Source organism: Ctenocephalides felis, unplaced genomic scaffold (genome assembly GCF_003426905.1).
Source record: "Ctenocephalides felis isolate EL2017-DRISC unplaced genomic scaffold, ASM342690v1 CF-g0.4_SCAFFOLD_03411, whole genome shotgun sequence".
NCBI classification, from domain to species: Eukaryota; Metazoa; Arthropoda; class Insecta; order Siphonaptera; family Pulicidae; genus Ctenocephalides; species Ctenocephalides felis.
In genome coordinates, this window is record NW_020539565.1 from 1 (window position 1) to 21,317 (window position 21,317).

General features: G+C 30.6%; 2 protein-coding genes across 3 annotated transcripts; both read right to left on the reverse strand.

The window, feature by feature from the left end:
* Nucleotides 1-1,793: 1,793 nt before the first annotated feature.
* Nucleotides 1,794-17,682, reverse strand: LOC113382253 (serine/threonine-protein kinase N; the record flags this gene model as incomplete). 2 transcript variants are annotated; one of them, XM_026620758.1, is given in 16 exon segments in its annotated part: nucleotides 1,794-1,988; nucleotides 2,085-2,225; nucleotides 2,588-2,695; nucleotides 2,781-3,152; nucleotides 3,255-3,602; nucleotides 3,680-3,943; nucleotides 4,501-4,704; nucleotides 4,787-5,044; nucleotides 5,108-5,273; nucleotides 5,339-5,583; nucleotides 5,662-5,789; nucleotides 5,853-6,033; nucleotides 15,334-15,603; nucleotides 15,679-15,926; nucleotides 17,139-17,290; nucleotides 17,492-17,682. In XM_026620758.1, coding segments are annotated over 16 exon segments (3,420 nt in total), but the record flags the coding sequence as incomplete, so codon positions are not given.
* Nucleotides 8,393-11,193, reverse strand: LOC113382254. Its single transcript, XM_026620759.1, has 2 exons — nucleotides 10,227-11,193; nucleotides 8,393-10,153 (listed from the first exon to the last, which is right to left on the reverse strand). The coding sequence occupies exons 1-2, from the start codon at nucleotides 10,902-10,904 to the stop codon at nucleotides 8,579-8,581; spliced, it is 2,253 nt and encodes a 750-aa protein (XP_026476544.1). The 5' UTR covers nucleotides 10,905-11,193; the 3' UTR covers nucleotides 8,393-8,578.
* Nucleotides 17,683-21,317: the final 3,635 nt, after the last annotated feature.

Sequence of the window (21,317 nt, forward strand, 5' to 3'; positions counted from 1 at the left end):
AATGATGGTATGCATTTAAAGATTATTATTGAAAAAATATAAAATATGTAGATCAAATATAATATACTTAAAATATTGACTATAATATCTAAACACATAAAACTTGATTAATAAACAAATCCGAATAACACTGCTGGCTAATAACAATATAATCTTATATTATTCACAGAATATACATTTTCTATTTTACAGCAAGTATGCTTTCATGTATTACATGTGAAAAATAAATTAAAGGAAGACAAATTATCTAAAAACAGTTTTTAAGTTGTGAAAGTAATACTGTATTTCTGCATTGTATAGTTATAGCTATTTTTTTTTAAATATAGTCTTAGTAGTAGAACAGCTAGCAGCATAATCAAATAATTTATATTAAATATATATATATATATATATATATATATATTGTATATATATTTTTATGATATGAGTGGAACAAATATTAAATGTTAAATATGAACAACACAACACTCAAATTTTTACACACTCTTTATTTAATAATTACAGACATGTCGAGACCCTGGTATGCCTCATCTTCAGTGTAATTTCAAGACAGTAAAAATTATATACTAATATATTATTTAATATTTTATTTAAATTATATTTTATTTTTGAAAAACAAAAAACATTATATAAATAACATTAATAATTTATAATTTTTGTTTGTTTATTAATTTCATTCATTTATCTAATTCTCTTCAATAAATTAATCTGTTTTCACATTTGTTAATTTTAGTATGCAATTGCGCACTCCTTTTGTTTACATTATAATAATATCTACCTTGTCCCTTAATCTTCTTCGACACTTAAGATTTGTTTTCAAATCTTTTTGTATATATTCACATGTTTAGTACTGTGTCAATCATAGTACGAGATAGTTGGTGTTTTTTGTTTTTCAAAAATTAAATATAATTTAAATATAATATTTAATAATGTATTAATAAATGGCATACCATGGTCTCGAAACGTGTAATTAATAAATAGGTAAATGTCTGTAATTATTAAGTGTGCAAAAATCTGAGTGTTGTGTTGCTCATATTTAACATTTAATGTCTAATTCTGCATTCAGATAAAATAAACCAAGTTTTTCAATATCACAGAATATAAAAAAGTGATATATGAAATAAGTTTTGCTATCATAACTTAAAACAGTATGAAGAAAAATGGTAAATACCCAAAATATTAAGCAACATGAAAAATAATGCTAAAGCAGGTTTACATACTTAAAAGAAAAAAATTATTTTATGCTGATATAAGAAACAACAGAATCAGGAAGATATATGTATCTTCTGCACCATAATGAAATAAATTAAAAAAATGTTTCATATACACTATGTTATTGTTATGAACACATTATTCAAAATACATGCAAAAACGATACATTTCAAAAGATATTGCTAGCTGCTGGACTAGTGATTCAGTTAGCAGCGCTTTCACTTTTAATTATTTCTGCGTCAACGCAATTAGACCAATATCTAACTAACGGATAGTTCCAATATTGCAATAGCTGCCTTTTTTGATAACTGATTCTATAGCAAACAGATTTATTTATAAAATATTAAGGCAAGAATAATTATTCTAAAGGCACTTTTTAAACAAAAACGGAGCTGGTTCGAAGCACCATAAATATAAAATATTTAACAAACAATTTTAAAATGCTTAAAATTGCGGCATTGCAATCTTTCAAACTTTTTAGAAGTTTTGGCACTTCTATATATATATATATATATATATATATATATATATATATATATATAAATGTATATATGTATATATTTGGCAGCTGACCTGCTAGTTCAAATAATATACAAACCTTGTAGAACATTATGAAATATTCACAATTACATTTAACACCAATCAGCCATATATGTGAAATCGCGGAATAACTTTTGTTCATCCTCTGTAAGAATTCTTGGTTCTTTAGGTGGTGTAAGTTGTGGTCTTTCTGATGTGAACTCTTCGTCAAAGTTACTTACATCTTCCAAAGAAGTCTTGAAATTATAATAAGATATTTAAAACAAATTACCAAAAATATACTGTAATGTGTAATACTCAGTTTTTTTCTTTAGATTTTATGCTATACTTACGATTGTAGGAATGAAGGGTGGCTTAACCTTTCTTAGTAATAAATCATCCCATACAATTAATCTGAAAAATGCTTGTTTTTTCACATCTTCAGCATCTCGTTCACTTGATCCTAATCTTCTTTCAGGATTCTTTCTCAACAGCTTTAAATTAGAAATTATCATGGTGAAACGGTGGTTGCCATAAATAATTTAGATTTTGAGAAATCCTCTTGTACATATATTTTTGTAAAGCTAAGTATTCAAACTACCAAAACCATACATAGACGATTAATAAGGATAAAAGCAGTAACATGTATAGCAATTTGTCGATAACTCAAATAAATTACTGAGACCAGTTCTGCTATAAGGATATTAAAAAAACGTGGCCATAGGGCCTTAATTAGAGTACCACTCACTGGAGTGATTTCTGCACATTTGTTTTAAAAATGATATATTAGCTTTATTTTATTATTGCTGTTTATAAAATCAATAAAAGAAAAATATTATAAACATATTTTACTTACTCTTCTCATTATTGCTATTGCTTCCAATGATAAAAATCTAGGATAGCGTACTTCATCATTAACTATAGAATCAAAAACTTCTTCTTCATCGTCTCCCGGGAAAGGTGACTGGTAAATCAATACACACATTAAATTTTCGAAAACAAACTGACCAAAATAAAATATAATTAGAATGCACCGGTTTTTCACTTACCTCTCCTACAAGCATTTCAAATATTAAAACTCCCAATCCCCACCAATCCACAGCTCTTGTATACGAAGTTTCAGTTAGAACTTCAGGGGCCAAAAATTCGGGCGTTCCACAAAAAGTTCCTGTTCTATCTCCGTGTCCCATTCCTTCCTTGCATAATCCAAAATCGGCAATTTTCACATAACCATCAGTGTCCAGAAGCAAATTATCTAGTTTCAAATCACGATAAACAATCCTATTTTCATGAAGGTACTGCAAACCTAAAACCACACAAGCTGCGTAAAAAACTGCACGAGGTTCCGAAAAGACGTCAGCATGGATGTGCATCATGAGATCGCCGCCTGCCGCGTATTCCATAACGAAACAGACATGAGCCTTGAAAAAAAATTATATATATGTATGAGTTCATAATTTACACTTAGAATCGAATAATTAAAATAAAATCCATTGAATAGATAAAAATATTGATTTGCTAACCTCCGTTTGAAAACAAGCAAAAAGATTAACCAAAAACGGATGTCTCATCGTATTGGCGACTTCGAATATTCTTTTTTCTGATAGCAGTGATTCAACTTCATCTCTTGCGATAATATCTCCCTTCTTTAAAGCCTTTATCGCAAAATATTCTCCAGTGTGACGATATTGTGACAATATAACTTTTCCAAAGTGCCCCCTTCCCAAAACACTCAGCAAACGGAATTGATCCATTGACATGCCTGCATATTGAGAATGTCTGCGCGATTCATAAGCGCTATCACGATATTCCAAAGGTCGTCCTGGTCTACGGCCAATTGCAGCTTGTTGATTTTCATATTGTTGAATTATCTAAAAAATAAAAATAATCATTCAGTCTCTCGTAAAAAATATACCATTCAACATCTATGTATTTAGTAAAAATTTACCTCTTCTTCTGGGAATTCGACCAAAGGTTGTGGCGACGGTGGTACTTCAACAATCGGAGAAGGTGGTACAGATCCTGGCTGCATTGGGAAACCAGAAACAACTAAAGGATGCGTTGAAATAACTGGTCTTAAAAGATCTGGTCTATATTCATTCAGATCATGAGGATGCGGAACGGCGGCGACAGCTTGAGGGATTTTATTTTCAATCGTCATTTTTCCAAACTGATGATTCATCGGATGAATTGGAGAAGTCGCCGTTGACTCCTGATTCAAAAAGTCGAACTCTCTGAGTGCTTTTTGCAACTATGAAAGCCCGAATACAACACACAGGAGGGAGGGACCACCAAAACCAACAAGGAAGAAACAAAAACAACACAAAAAGCTGTTAGTGATGAGCGTGATTAGGTAAACATTGTGTTCAGATAGTGTGCATGTTTATAATTTGTAAAATATTGTTAAATACAATAATTAATTAATTGAAAGGATAAAAACTGGCTATCTGAACGTGATTACAAAAACAAAGGCGTGTGCAAAAAGAATTCTTAAAAAAAAATAATATCAACATATTTAATTAGTCTTAATATATTAATCAAGCAGCATTTACTAAAGCGTTATATATTTGTAACACTGTGTTATACAAATTCTATCAGTAATAATTGAGAATTAGCATCATAATTGATCATTCATCTAAGAGTAACATCAAATTCAAACTGATAATATATGTATTTGCACCTAGCAAGACTTCTTGCATATTGCAATACGAACCGCACACCAGTTACTTGAGTATTTGAATAAAAGCATATAACATTAATAACTACTACCTCAGTGTCCATTCTCGGCGGCAATGCTGGCGGTAAAACTGCTGGTGGTTTTTTTGCACGGGGAGTAACTGGTAGTTGAGATTGATTTTGTTGGAGTAAATGCTGCGTAGGCGGAGTTTGATGCTGCTGGATTTGAGGCATAAATTGAGTTTCTGTTTGAGGTGTAGTGACACCTAATGGACGAGCACCAGATAAACCAGCAGCCTGAGAAACAAATCATTTATGGAAATATATAAAAATAAGATATAAAATTTAAAATCAGGGATAAGAATAAATTAAAACTCACTTGCATATCAGGAATTTCACCAGGTGTTTCAGCCTTATCTTCTGCAAGCGATGTATCGGCCAATGGTTGAACACCAGGAACAGCATCGTTTCTTGTGTTTTGAATGGACGGGGAAGATCTTTTCAGCAATCTACCCCATGTAGCTACATTGATGTTCATCTGGTTAGCTCGTGGAATATTTTTCACTTGTTGCTTGAATATTTTTCTCTGCCTTTGAAGTTTTGGTTTACGCGATATCATAGGATTCAAGAATTTTATCTGAAACAAATTAAAGGATTACGAAAAAGTTTAAAATTCATAATTTTAGTGATCAATATTTACCTCCGCAAAAAGCAGTCCCTGTGGCTCAAGTTGTAAAGCCATACCGTGACGAATATCATCAATAAACTCCTCTAGGCGCAAGAATTTAACTGCGCACAAAGAACGCCAATCACGCCAATAAATGCTAATTTCCAGTTCACGAGATTTATCCAGATCTATGGAAAATCTGTAAATTTGTAATTTTAATATAAATAAAAATACAACTTCGAACTACATTTACTATTTACTTACCTCTGATCCCATGCCTGCTGGGAGCACGGCTTCCAGCTGGTTTGCCCAACAGTCTGATTATCCAATTTTATAACGGCCATTATATCTTGACTTGTTTCATCTTTTACGGAATACGATTTGCTTGATCCTCTTCCTGTAACTCCTTTGACAAAAGATCGAAGATCACCGCCTCCGCCACCGCCTCCACTGCTACTGCTTGTTGGAGAAGAAACGGCATCTTTGTCACGCCGAGATCGACCAGGCACCTAGAAAAAGATGATTAAAAATTACAACTGAATATTTATAATTAAGTACATAAATAGTAATGAAACCATAATACTAACATCCTCTAGGAGATCCTGGCAACCCATTAAACGTACTTCTAATTTTCCAGTTACTGCAGCACATCTATTCATATTGGAAACACCTCCGTGAATGAAACTGCTTTGTATTCTATTCGTCGTGATACCACCTGTTTCATCAAAAATGTAAGTTATATATGAAGTATTTTTTTACTAAATATATTATTAAAAACCTGTAAGCGGTCTAAGTGGTGTATATGTGACAGGTCCTGGACTTGAAGCCTGCGCTTGCTGCAATTCATTTTTGAGTTGATTAGCAGCCGGTGAATCAGGTGGAAGTTCGGATCTCCGCAATTCGAGTGATTTTCTCAATAAATCTAACTTACGGCTAGATTCTTGGAGACTTTGTTGAGCCTAATAGAAAAATGAATTATAAATATTACCATGTAATTTTCTTTGAATGAAAAATTCACATTAAAACTGGAATATTATGTGTACCTACAAACAAGTTGTATTACTAATATAATGCATTAGAACAAGTATGTACTGTAAAATAAATCTATTGCACTCCACCGACTTATAATATTATAAATTATTAATTATTCATAACTGTATTTACAAAGATCTTGCTCAAAATTAGAAAAAAAATCTAACTAATATGAAGCCAGGCTGAGAAAGTTGTTCTGTCAAGACAACATGCCGCGCAGAATTAACTAAAAAAGCCGTTTAAAGCCTTATAATCCTTTCATAAAGCTATATAAAATATAAAAAAATCACAACTGTAAAAAAACATATCAATTCAAGGTGAATTGTCTCAGAAAAGAGATTGAATGTCAGAATCTAATCTAAATCTTTTAAGAGAAATAATATCAAATATAAAAATAAAGTAGTTTTATTACGTGTGATATTGTCTGGGATTTTATTTTAAATTCATTTAAATACGCATGTAATTTTTTAATTTTTGTTCGAATAGTAATCTGAACTACATCTCGAGCATTCTATTTATTATTGATTAAAAAGCAACCCAGTGATTGTCTTTTCTCTTTGTGATAATATTTTTATTGATATTTTTAATAGTTTAGTAAAACGTAATGTAGCAATGTACCGAAAAATATTTAAACTAGCTGTAAGTGGAATTCTGTCTTGAGGCAATTATGGCATCGTGCCTTAAGGCAAATTGCTGGAACTTCCCGCACCGTAACGAAATGTTCGAGGAATACTGAATGTTTTCAAATAGATTATTATAAATATTGTAACATTGTGTAATATTTATAAGAATTATATAAACCGAATTGCAGAGTTGAAATTATTTCTAAAGTATATTAGAACTATAGTCAGAATTAAAAATAAAATCTGAAATATTTTCGATATACAAAATACTAAAAAAAAAAAAAAAAAAAAAAAAAAAAAAAAAAAAAAAAAATTGAACAAACTTTTTTTTTTAAAAATCAATTATTTTGTTAAGACAAGCAGAAAGTTCTTTGAATCATTTAAATCGGACGCTTAGTTCTCTCAAAAACTGCCATTTTTTACATATTTAGCTCCGTATCTTCGAAATGGCTGGGCCTGCCTTTGCCAAAAACTAATAAACACTTCTCCCAATCATTACTAATTGAATGTTTTTTAGATCATTCAAATCGGATACTCCGTTCGCTCAAAAATTCGATTTCTATTTTCTGCATTCTTTGCTCCGTATCTCCGAAACGGCTGAACCTGCCTTTGCCAAAAACTAATCAGCTCTTTTCCCAATCAATAGGAATCGAATGTTTTTTGAACCATTCAAATCGGTTGATCCGTGCGCCCTAAAACGTGACTGGAAATTTGTATCCACACATACATACACACACACACACACACACACACACACACACACACACACACACACACACACACATCCATTTTTTCTGAGGTATGCCAAAACGTTCAGAAACCTTCAAAACGTCGAGAAATGTAAAAATTTTCAATTCCGATTTTCGGCCCATTACAATAACTTACCCTACGGGAAGTTAATAAAATGATTGAAATAGAAAAATTATTGTTTAAAAATATTCGTAGACAAAAATATTATATGCATAATACAACAGAGCATTGAATAAAACACGCAAATGACAAGAAATATACACCCAACAATAAGACAATTATTATATTGTTATTTTATGGGAAGAAAATAAAACAAGTGAGAACAATTGCTTTGCAGAAAACTGTTATATAACATCAATGTAGTTGCTCCAACAAGCTAGTTCCGTAATCCTCCGAGAAAACAACTTTTCCCTTATCAATTAATTGCAATGGCAATATTTTTATTCAAACTTAAACACGATTTACTATGTATAGTATTTACCATAGCGACATTAAAGTTATTTTGAAAATAGTCAACAAAATTGTTTGGCACTTGTTGCAGAACCAGTCGAGTTATTTTTAGTACAGATTAACAAACCCACAGTGAACGCTTCGATTGTGAACGTCTGTCGAAATGCACAAAATAATCATATATTATTCACTTTTTTATTTCTCATAATAAATACATTTAATAAACATTTTATCGATATGCGATACTATTTTTATCAAAAATCGTAATAAAACATTTAATAATCAATATACAAAATGATTTCTTTGATATAGTACATAATGTATAAGTTGAACCAGCCACCAGATACAGTTTATTAATAAAATATTGTCTAAATCAAAAATTAGAATTGATTCATTAATTGCGAAAGAATATAATTATTTGTATCAAAACGAATCTGATAATATTCAACTGAGTCTCATGTGTATTGTTATGAAATGATTAATTGAATAGTTACATGAAGATTCTTATGAATTCGATTACTATGTTTTATATTAAGATGATACAAAATATATTGATGAAATAATTATTACAAATGATATTATGAATATTGAAATACGAAACACGTTTATATGCGTTGAATTTTCTTCCCTTCAGTCGTGAATTATATTATCACAAATCAGTCCACCCTAAACTGACACTTTCTGGTTCTTCGCTCGTATTTCTTTTGCTGTCCCGACGAATGTATGGTCTATGAATTTGTACAGCACCAGCACTAAAAGCTCGCCCCCTGGTTGCACCCCCCATTGACATCCACCTCTTGCAATGCTCACAAGAGCAATTAGGATTTTTGGCAGGACCAACATGATGGCCAGGTTTTTTCAACGTCCCCATAACATTTCCGAAACGCCTTGCACGTTCGAGGTGGCCAGTGAAGTACCCTGGCAATGTATTAATAAATGGAGATGTTGAACGAGATGATTCCTTTTCAGGAATGCTATTTTCTGATTCTTCAACTTTGACAGCGCCAGTGTTACCGATAGTCAATCTATGAACAAAGCCCTTATTTACTGCAGGTTTAATAGTACTTTGTTGTGTATGTTGTAAATCATTATCTTTTTTCGGAATATACTTTCCTTGTTGAACTTGAGGAATATTTATGTTTGAGCTTGTTAAACCACATTCAATTTCAGGATTCTGAACTTTAGTTGCCACACCAGGACTTTGGAGCAGTTTGGATATAGTATCTGAACTGGGTCTCAAATTTGCATTGATTACATCAAATTTATCCTCGTGTATATTATAATAAGATATATGTTCTCCAGGAATGCAGTTTCTTTCATCGGCATCCATGGAAGATATCTGACTACTCATTTGTGTCAATGTCGGCCTATATAAATCAGTTTCTCTGCTTACAATACTACAAGGGCTGTCTTCATCTGTTTTAGAAAATATCCAGCTACTAGTTTCTTCGTCTTCTTCTTCATTACTCTCGTCACTATCTATATGTTGCAGTTTAGATCGTAATTTTCTCTCTACATCAGGCGACTTCCAAGTTTTACTCTGAATCCATAACAATCGGTCTAAAGCTTGAATACGTTCTTTATCTAGAGAGTCTTCGTAATCAAAGCTGTCAATACTTGGTGCCATACTTATCGGTCTGCTATTTGGTGCCGAATTCAATAAAGATTCCATATCCGACGTTGTTGTATCTTTCCAAGAAGTAGCATGACTAGAGAATCCCAGTCTGCTTCCAGAATTCATCAGAGAAGACATCGTTGAAGCGCTCAAACCTTTTGCTATAGTAGACGAAGAAGATGCCATTGAGGGATATCCAGATGAAGAACTCGGTTTAATACCTCCTTTGTGCATCATCCAAGCTCTTGGCAGTTCTTTTGGGTTTGATATCTTTGTATGACTAACACGTACCTTTTCTGATTCAAACACCGTTTGTGGGGTCGATGCTGAGTCGTCATTTTCACTATTAGAGCTTTTCTCACTATTTTCTTCTATATTTTCCTCATCGTCAATCTCGGAACCTGTGCAATAAACATCTATGTGCACTGTGCGCGGTTTTCGAGAATCTGAACTAGAGTTTCCTTCGGAAGTTTTAGAAATTTGCGATTCTGTTTGAGGTAAATTGGTTGATTTTCCGTTTAATTTGATCGGAGTTTGTACAGTCAAATTTGATATTTCGGGAGATGATAATAATTTCGATGCAGGAGAACGGCATAATCGTCGAGGGGTCTGAAAAATACAAAACATAAATAAAATATAAATAAAAAAAACAGAATAATTCTTGATTTCTATGTAGACTAACCGATCGAGAATTCCTCGACCCTAGTATGACGGAATCTGTTTCGTGCCTTCTCCTAGCATAAACCCTATTCTTCCTTCTAACGCTTTCAGCCCTATCCCTTTCATCTTCAGTATCCGCTTCCGTTGGAATAGGGGTTGTTTGGGATGCAGCGTCTCTTATTTCGACCCTTCTCTCCGGTAACTCTGTGCAAAAATGCGTGGTGAAAGTATTCGCTCTCTTAGGAATGGTGTCTGCAGTTACATTTTCAGAAATTGTACTTGATGGGCATCTCAGACTAAAGGCTCTCCTATTAGGTATAGATGGCACCATCTGCATAGCATGAGGCGTTGTCAGTGTTATATTACAAGTGCTCCTGCATTTCTTTTCTTGCGAATGTAAAGAAGCAGGCTTTTCACTTGTATAACCAGAATCGGACATTTGATTACTTTTGCAAGGAGGAACAACAGAAAACGTCATACCACCACGATTGAAACCGTACCTATCAGTAGTAGGATTCAATACTGTGGCAGCTGCACCACCTGAGTCATCTCCACTGTGCCCATGCCAAGAATAAACTACCCGGACATTTCCATCTTCTGATGGATTTTCGCTTCCTGTTCTTGTTTCCTGTCCAGGATGAGATATAGTGACTTGCGCGTGCACCGTCCATTCCGCTGTTATTTCTGGTCTGTTGAACATATTTCACGTATTGCACACCTGCATAGATTTTTTTCTTTACGAGTTCTTTTGGAAGTGATTTAAATTTTGTCATAATTGTATGCGAGATATCATTATCCTCAGCGTTCGTTCGATGTGATTCGACTTTCTTCAAAAACTTTGTTTCAGTATTCAAAACAACTTGATGTAAAAATAACTTAAACAACAGTCCTCACCCTTGCACTAAATAACACTATATTGTTTGTTTGAAATATAGTTATTTAGAAACGTTTTAATTAAAAAAAACGTGCAAACACAACCAGTTACCAATGTGGTTAGCTGTAAATTTTAATACAATTAAATCAAATTTTCATCTTCTCAATTAGTTTCTAGAACTATTTATCTTAGAACTTATGAACTAATTTTTTTATAAAAAAAAATGTTGACCAAGTGACAACATATGACCCAGTAGGGCAACAAACCGCGATAAATGCAGGATGATAGGATTCTAAATATATGCGAAATATAAATTTAGAACGCGGAACGCACTAGTTACACATTCAGAAATGGCTTCTAAGACAAACCTTCGAGTTAGCACAATTTCCTAACGATTTATATCGAAACTAGATTGGAATGTTTATTCAACAATTTAGAGATGTAAGCCAGATGCTGTAGAATATTAGAGTTTCTCCATTTGGGACTCTGGAATTCTCCATGAAAATATTTCTTTCAAAAATCTACTATAAAATAGCATGTGTGTTTGCTTTTTTCAAAAATATGAAACGAAATGATTTACAAAACAGTGGAAAAAAAATCACAATAAATAAATTGACGTAAATTGCTAAAAAAGTCGTACAATTTAAGTAAAAGCTATAGCTGTCATATAGATAAATTATATTCATTGCAATAACTAACTAATGACATATCTTATTTGTATAATAAATGGTCATTTCTATAATAAAATAAGTTTGAGGAAAGCAAACCGAGTTTGATAAGATTTTTTTTAAATCTACACACTTGAAAGTACATTTTGATGTGAGATATAAACATGAATAAAACTATAAGGAAAATTCAATAATTTGATGTTGACTGTTCTATAAATAAGCAAATTTACGTTCCTACAGTATCATCTTCGAATAATGGTGGGATTTTCTACGACGTTTCTCAATATTAAAACTAAGATATACATATGAAGAAACTGAGCCATTGCCCACTGACTAGCCAAAATTAAACCACAACTATACACGTGCAATAATGCAGGTGTGTGACCACTGTAAAAATACCACAAAATTCTTTAAATGATTTGTAGATTTCAGGTCCTGATTTTAATATTAATAAACATTTAAATAATATCTTTGTTTTTTTAAAGCGTGTAATCATTGTATGTGCATTACGCAATCATTTAGAAAGCTTTGAAAATTAAAATCAATCAAATGGGTTTAATTATTATATCACTGAAATATCATAAAAACGATAGAATAAATTCGTTTCCGCTTTTGATAAATGTAAATGTAAAAAGAAGAAACTGAGTTAAAACTTTCTACAAGAAAAGCAAATAAATGGATAAAAAATTCAAACGGACAACTATCGGCAATAATTTTTAACTGGTCTAAATCATATAAAATTTATTTTTGGTCATATTGCAAATGTAGTAAATGTACGATAAATATCAACAGACGTTGCAGACTAATATAAAATGAGAAGATGAAAATTAATTTCCACACATACTATTAAATTTAAAACACTCGAACAAAACAGAAACAAACACTTAAATTTCACTGATTGCTCTCATTACTAATAACACACTATCAGTGCCAGAACACTTTTATGCACTTGAGTATAACTCCTCGGCGGAAAAATGTTTAAAGTATCTACCGAGTGAATAAAGATGTAAATTTATTTTTTTTTATTTCATTGAGAAGAAAGGTATCACAGTATTTCGTTTAATAGGAGCGGTCGGCGCACGACTAATGTGATTTTGTTTCAAAAGCGTCCGGCAATCATAGCATAGGCGTTCTCGGACTTATTTTAATCCAAACTTAACGCATACGACTAGAACTTATAGAAAGAGCGCCGATGAGAATTCTAAAGATATAATTAGTAAACATAAAACTTAAAATAATTTTTTACTAATTTTATAAAAATTATTGGCGTAATATTTGGTTAAACAAAAAATGTGAAAACACTCACATGTCAGTGGTATCTTAATTGCATGCATGTTTTCGGGCTTGGACAGAAAGGAGCTTTGTTACAGGAGTTTTACAAGTTATGCTAACAGTTATAATTATTATAACAAAAAAAATTAATTGATTTAGATAATGTAGATAATGTTATTCTAATCTAATAATGTATGAAAAATTTGTGTTAAAAATAGTTTGTGTTAAATCGGTCATCATAGAATATGCTTGATTTTTTTTCATAAGTATATATTCCTGAATTATGTTTTATTAATTTCCCATAGGGTAAGTTATAATAATGAGCCCAAAATCTAATATGAAAATTTTTGCGTATCTTCATGTTTTGGTGGTGTCAGCGCATTTTGGCATACCTCAAAAAAATAGATGCGTGTGTATGTATGGATACAATTTTTCGTCAACGTTTTCGGGCGCATGGATCAACCGATTCGAATGATAAAAAAATCGAATCTTATTGATAGGGAGATGTGCTAATTAGTGCACCCGAAGGAAAGAGGCCAGAAAATAGAAATAGAATTTTTGAGATGACGGAGTATCCGATGTAAATGATCCAAAAAATATTCAATTTGCTGGGTTTTATAATTTTAATAAATCTTCAAACATAATATTTTGTATAATTACTTATATTTAAAATAATCCTCCGGCTATAAATTATTTTTTGATAAACCTACCAGCCCCATGTCCACTTCATAATGTGTATACTCCGAACATCAGGCACACAGCCAAAGATTGCAATTTGAAATTTGAAGAGAAAAGTATCATAAAACATCTGTTTAAGATGTCAAAAAAAATAGTTAATGGTTTTAAAAAAAAACTAGTGATGTCACACTTTGTAAAAATTATGATTCATAAATTTATTAATTTAGAATTTAAATATTCTAGACGGAATAGATTATCTTCTATATATATAAAAATAAGTCGGGTTTTCCTTCCTGACGAAATAACTCCAGAACGCACGAACCGATTTTGCATTCGTTGGAAAGGTCTCGGGTTCCGAAAGGTTTATAGCTAAGAAAATTAGTGGTGCATGGCATCCTGCCCTACTGCAAATTGCTGGAACTTCACGCACCGTAAATAAAAATTCGAGTAATGACATTAGTGAGAATTATCAGAATTATGCTTGGTTAAGTCAACGAGCAATTCTTGCCGCAAAGAATAATGATGTACACGCACTGAATTTCACCATTAAATCAAAAATTGCTGGCGGTTTGGTGACATACCAATGATTCCGACTGGTCTGCGGTTTGACTTTAAACAATTGCAATTTTCAGTTTGCCTTGCGTTCGCAATAACAAGTCGCAAGGCCAATCACTTAGTGTTTGCGGGATAAATTTCAAATAGATTATTTAAAAAATCATTGATTTGCACATGGGCAGTTATACGTTGCCTGTTCACGAATTGGAAAACCATCCGTTTTGTTTGTGTTAACGTCAGACCAAAAAACAAAAAATGTGGTTTACCAAAGAGCACTTCAATGAAACGGATAATTTGTGGATTCACTTTCATTTACTTAGAAAAGTTCAACTAAAAAACACTTCATTTTTGTAATCGAAATAAATTCATTACTGTTGTATAAGATCAAATTTTTCCTTATCAATTATAAAACAAACAAAAAATTTCTTTATCTTTCTCACGAAACCATCTGGTGGCGAAACGAAGTTCGTCGGGTTTGCTAGTATTATATAATAATGAACCCAATATTAATTAACCTAATTTATTATGTACTATATGAGTAAGTTTGTCTACAATTGATCTTAGTATATCTGAATTTTAAGTGATGAACCTCCTTTTCATGTTCATGTTAAAACATGATATTCAGAATATTAATAAAAACAAAAGATAAACTTATTCCATTCTAATCTAATAATATCGCATGTATAATAACTCAAGCACGCAACATTCAAAGATACCAAAAAATCTTTTAGCCGGCAAAAAAATATGTTGATCAAAATGAAAATCGTATCTCAACGCGAATATTTTTAACGCAAAGAAACTATAGAAATGGGTGACGCACAATTTTGTTATACATTCGAATATTTTCGAACATATTTTAGAACAATGTCACAATCAAAAGCTAGGACTCGAGAAGTGTATGTTTATATTAGAATCGGACGAAAATAAATCAACCACTGTGTTCTCGATCTAGATAGGATAACAGAAATAATTAAGAACGACCATAACTTATCGGACTTTGTTATTTTTGGTAATAGGGCTATGATATTATTAGTAAGAAATCATTTATACATTATATAAGGCATTTTTATAAGTCGACTAACCTCTTGTAAAGCCTTCTTGTCGGCCACCTTGGACCCGCTTTGTAGTAACCTAATAACATTTTTAGCGCCTTCCACGACAGCAGCTTCAATTCTTAAACGATGCCTTAATTCTTCGACACGTTCTTCAACTGGAGGCTCCAACTGTTGTTGTGGATTTCCAGGACCTCCAGAACTAGGATCCCGATATTGATTTCCATTACTATTATCTTGTCCGTCGAAACCACCAGGAGAATTTGTGTGATAATCGTGATGTTGGCGTGATTGACGAAACTGCGAAAAATGTAAATATTAAGCACAATGTAACATTTTTTAATTAACAAATTAGTTAAATTATTAAGCACTTACTCTAAGTATGCGCATCTTAAGAAAATCTATTTTAGCTTTGCTGTCAGCCAGCATTTGCAAGGCTTCTTGCAATAATTTCTTATCCCTCGAATGATGTCCGCCAGTAATGCTCTGAATCATATTTTCAGCTCCTTGTTTGACTTTTAATTCGATATTCAGCTGTTTTTCTAAGGAGAGCAGCCTAGCTGCCGTTGGATCATGAGGAGATGAAGATGGCTGCTGGCCAACTCCTGGAGACATTGGAGAATCTGAAAATAATTAAAAAATAAATGAATTTAACGATAATTGTATACATTTTTATCTTTATTATCTTTGAGCATTTAACTCGACAACAAAAAACTTATACAATAACATTTTCTTACTACAAATTACTAAATTACTTCGTCTTAATAAGACAACAATTAAGGTAATCCATCAGTCATAACTCAGTAATTAGGTGAAATTTCAAATACGGTTTTATTTCAATCTTTTCATCTGTCTTTGTTGAGAGCGACATCGGCTTTGAAATGATAGAAAACACGGAATATTAAATAGATATCTTGAGGAAAATTACAAATTGCATTTCAAAAGCAAGATATATTTTTATAAAGAAAAAAGAAATTGCTTTTGTACACTATGTTTCAATAAATAAATAAATATAACAGTTAAATAAATAAATTATTATGGATATTATATATGGATTAATTTTTGGTCTTCATAGTTTCTCATTTAGTGTCAGAATGCAACTTTCGCACCGACTCTTCGTTTATAGATGAAATCCGCTTCTCTAGAATGCATTCGACGGTAATAGTAGAAGTAACTGAATATATATTATTAGAGTAATGATAGTAATCATTTAGTCTTTGCTTTCTATAAAATGGTACTAAATCTCCTCCGCGAAACCAAATGCAATGTCACAAGGTTTCAAAGTTAATATCTTGAAAGTATGAGTATGACAGTGGTAGGACTTTAACATTACTCAGATAAAATAAAAAGCATCTCCTTTGTTTTATTTTTGAAATTTGCTTCATTATATTTTATTTGGAACTTTTCTCGTTATGTTATTTAAAACACTTAAATACGTATTTAATAATAGTTTTGACTGGCGCAAGGTACTCTATAAGTAATTACTGAGAAATCTCTACGGTTCGCCTTCCATTTTATTACGCTGATTTTCAATGTTCTACAAATCATCAATGAATTAATTTGTGTAACAATAAATCTAACAAAATGCCATAAGTAAACCATATGCGCTTTCGTCAAACAAGCCGCTACTTTCTAAATAACAACAAAGAATAAACGAATTAATCTCAATAAAAAGGAGGTTAATAAGCTTATTTGCGGCGAGCGTTATGTTCAGAGCATGCGATTCAGATGCAAATAACTGGAAAATTAATGAATGATAAAGTAAGATACCTTGCACACTTTAGTGCACGATAAAAATATATTCAAGTTTATAAATATTACATTTATTTATTTACCTTGGCCATTGCAATAATCTTCTGGAGCACCGGTCGCCGTCGTTCCGCCTCTCGTTAAAATAATTTGGGATTCTAATTCTAGTAATTCGGATTTTAATTCGGCCAGACGTGCGTTGCTTTTTTTAACAATTCCGGCCACATCGGAAAGGGATCTGAAAAAAAAAACAATAATAAAAATATCGTTTTTTGAGTATATTATAAGGTAAATAATTAAAATAATGCAGTAATTTAAAAACTATCATTCGTTTTTAAGAACTCATGACCAATAGAAACTTTAATAATAATTGTACAAATTCCTTCAATAAAATAAATAATAACTTCTCATACTGTACCTTCTATTTTTCTATAATTACCTTCTATCTGTGGCAACCTCCCGTAGTTTTTCGGCGCCTTCCTTAATTTTCAATTCTTTTCGAATTTCGCGCCTAACACGCTCTTTTAATTCTTCTAATTTGCAAGGCAGAGCCGATTCGGGCACGTGGTCTGTTTGAAGTCCATACTTGTGACTTAATTCGTACAGGACCGGATGGCGGATGTATTCGCCCTGGAAAAGAAAATAACAAATATATACATTTATCAGATTATTTTTTATTATTTACATTTCATCAGATATGAGTTATACAGGCATAGAAAAAGAATCATAGGGACAGGCTGTCTGAACATACTATTAGGATATTAGTACGAAAGTTGTTCGAACAAAATCATAACAGAAGAATTAAATAAAAATACTAATGATAAATGTATTTTTTTTCATTTTTGCCTTTTTGTACTATTATCAAAGCGTTTATAATTGCACCAAAAAGTTTATAATTTTAATTTTAATGAAATTCAGATGGTGGAAACTATATAATTAAACATAATAAAAAATATAGAATTCTTGTATTTTATTTGCCATGTGTTTTGCTTTCTAATTAATTATTACATCCATTTACCTGTATCTTATCCAAATTAATTATTGCCTGTTATCCGCTTCAGACAAATTTCGAAATTTAATAATTAAAAATCTGATTTTTCAAAATGATAGAAATTTATTTCATGTATAAAAAGGAACAAGGTTGATGGTGCAATAGTTATTCATCAACATCCGTTTATAAATAAAAAAAATCTGATCATACAATAAATTTCCGTTGGCCTATACAATGAAACCGTTACAAATGGCCGGGTTATTAAATTATTTGCATTAAATAAAAATAACCATGGATACAAAAAATATGTATATATAAAATTACAAATTCAATTATTTTCGAATAAATAATATATTCGCAAAGCTATCAGTAAGTAATCAAAACATTCACAAACATTTTCTAATAGGATAAATATCGAAAGCACCAATAAATATGACCAGAAATTATTTGATATTAAATTTAGTTAATTTCGCCCATAAAATTTCAAAAATATTAAATACAAATAAAAATTCAACACGATACAATATTGTTAATCATCATATATAAATATTACTAAAAAAATTTGAATAACAAAATATCTAATTAACAAATCACCAGCAATTCAATATATTAAAACAAATATCAAAGAAATTCATTATTTTTTCGAATATTTAAAACAATACGAAATGCCTAAATGAAATTTGCCTAATTAATCAGTCATTAACCTACATTCTGAATTATTTATTTGGAATGTTCAAATTCTGATTCAGAACTCGTTTCAATGCAAAAAATTTATGGTAGGCGGACGCCTTGTTTGGATAATTACCGATTTACAGTTTTTATTGTTAAAAATGGCTAGAAATCTAATATATGCATATATATATGTATGTATAAATATATTTATCATGAAATTCAATAATAAATGGATTTTTTTTCATATTTTATACATTTTGACACCAATCCAAAAATTTCGTTTTTTACTTTGCTATGCAACTGCAAAATAATCCACCCTTCGACAAACGTTTCAAATAAATTCTCATCCAAATGTAAGATTTTTGGGTTAAAAAAGTCCTTGCTGCGGTTTTAATAAATTACTTATTTTCGAATTATTATTATTTATATGCTTTGTTATAATTGTTTTAAATTGTTTCCTATTTTTGAATTTAATTTTGTGTTGATAAAGACGCTTATTGCTAAGATTTTGGCTTTGTTTCACCTATGTAAGTGAGTTCTATCAATCTAAGCATTTTATCTACAAAATTGAATAAATGTCTATCAATATTTAAAAATGCTTAATATGAAATTCACAATAAATATTCTATATAATTTGTGTTTTAATTTAGACATTTTTGAAATTGTTAAATTAATTCAATATTTTAATATAATTCCTCTATCCATAAATGAATAATTTTATTCATTTGCGGCCAAATTTGAACTCATTAGATTTATAGTCTAACGACTTATTTTCCATGATAAATGTGTATTTATTCTTGTCATTGTCAAATATAAAATACAAAATGTTTACCGAGTACGAACGATCAAGCAAAGATTTTTTTCATGAATAAATTTTCTGCGAGCGCGAATACAAAACCGAACGGGCCGTGAAAATAAATGAAGCGTTTTCATTGCGTACACAAACGATTGAACAATTACATAAAACAATGATAAAGGAATAGTAATGATATGGAATAGATCATCAGTATAAAACCCACTCAAACAGAATAAAACCCATCGACATGACGAATAGAAGCAAGCCTAAAATCTAGGCTCATATGATGAGGAAGAACTAATCAATTTTCACAGCTGCGGTAATAATTTTAAAACCGCATAATCTGATTAACGAACATGAAAAAGGTTTTTTTGATAATTATAATGAAAAAATAATATGGAGCATTGATAGCATTAATTATTAATGTATAGTATATTTATCTGCTAATTATAAAGATCTAAACGACTTACTCAAGTCAATTCCTAAAACTAATATACACAAGTATTTATCTAGTAATCGTATAGCTTTTAAATTATTAAATTCGGTTCGCCATTTTTGAGGAAAAAAATTAAGGAAAATTTACTACAAGTGATCCTGAGAGACTACAAGAAAATTACTACTTAAATACTTCATTTCTGACTATAGTCTGAAGTATACTTCAGTAATTAATTATTACATAATATAACTCTATATATAAACACAAATGTATCAATGAAAAAACAAATAAAATAAAAATGTAAAACTATTATATCAATTGCTAAAATATAACAACATTGTGAATGTTGAAAATAGAAAAAATATATATATGACCTCTATGTGCTTTTACATTTTGGTTTTTGAACAAAATTTAATTAAATTTTAAAAATTGTTATATACTTTATTAACATTTTTTATAGGACAATCGAGGAACCCCATCACACTACATTAGCAATAAATAAAATTGGCTTTTCTCAAATGTAGTGAGCAATTTCATATCAAATATTGCTAAAAAAAATTATACTAATTGTTTGATTAAATTGAATCCAATTGGATTTGATTATTAGATCATTATAAATGTTTGTTTCTAATGCAATAAGTACCATTTTAAATAAAGAGATGAAAAATTCAGATATATACATACAATTTTAAAAAATATGTTATTGGACCCCGGATTACATATAAAACTTTTAAGTTTTGATGATAAGTTTTACCAAGAATTTAAGTTTATATACGTTAATATATATAAGAATATAGTTTATATACGTTAAGAGTAACTAAACTAGGAAAATGAATCAAATTTTTATCTAGATAGTAGTCAAAAAAGTTTTAATTTTATTAAAATGTATTTATGAATTGCTGTTTGGAAAAACATCAAGACGAGGCCTACAAAATATAACTACATGAAAAATATAACTAAAAATAAACCAGGGAGGGTAAATTTATTAAAAAAACATTTGTAACCAAACAATAACTACTACACTTGTAATTAAAAAAAATGAAAATGTAGAAAATTTATTTTTACATTTATTGAGCAATTAGAGTTTAATTTCAATACTGAGAATATTGCTAAAATTAAAATGGTACATTGTTCTCCAACTATACAACAGATGCAATTATGGTTGAAGACAACAATAAGCCTAGATATTTTTCAGATTCATTGGGAGATTTAAAAGCTATATAAATTATAGATTTGCACATTAGTAATTATTAGTGATAAATCTTCACTATAAATATTTTTTTATAATTAACAAACTCTGTCTGGGATACTCCTTGTCATCAAATGTCGACGTTTTGTACTATATATTTTTTTATTAACCATAATTTAGT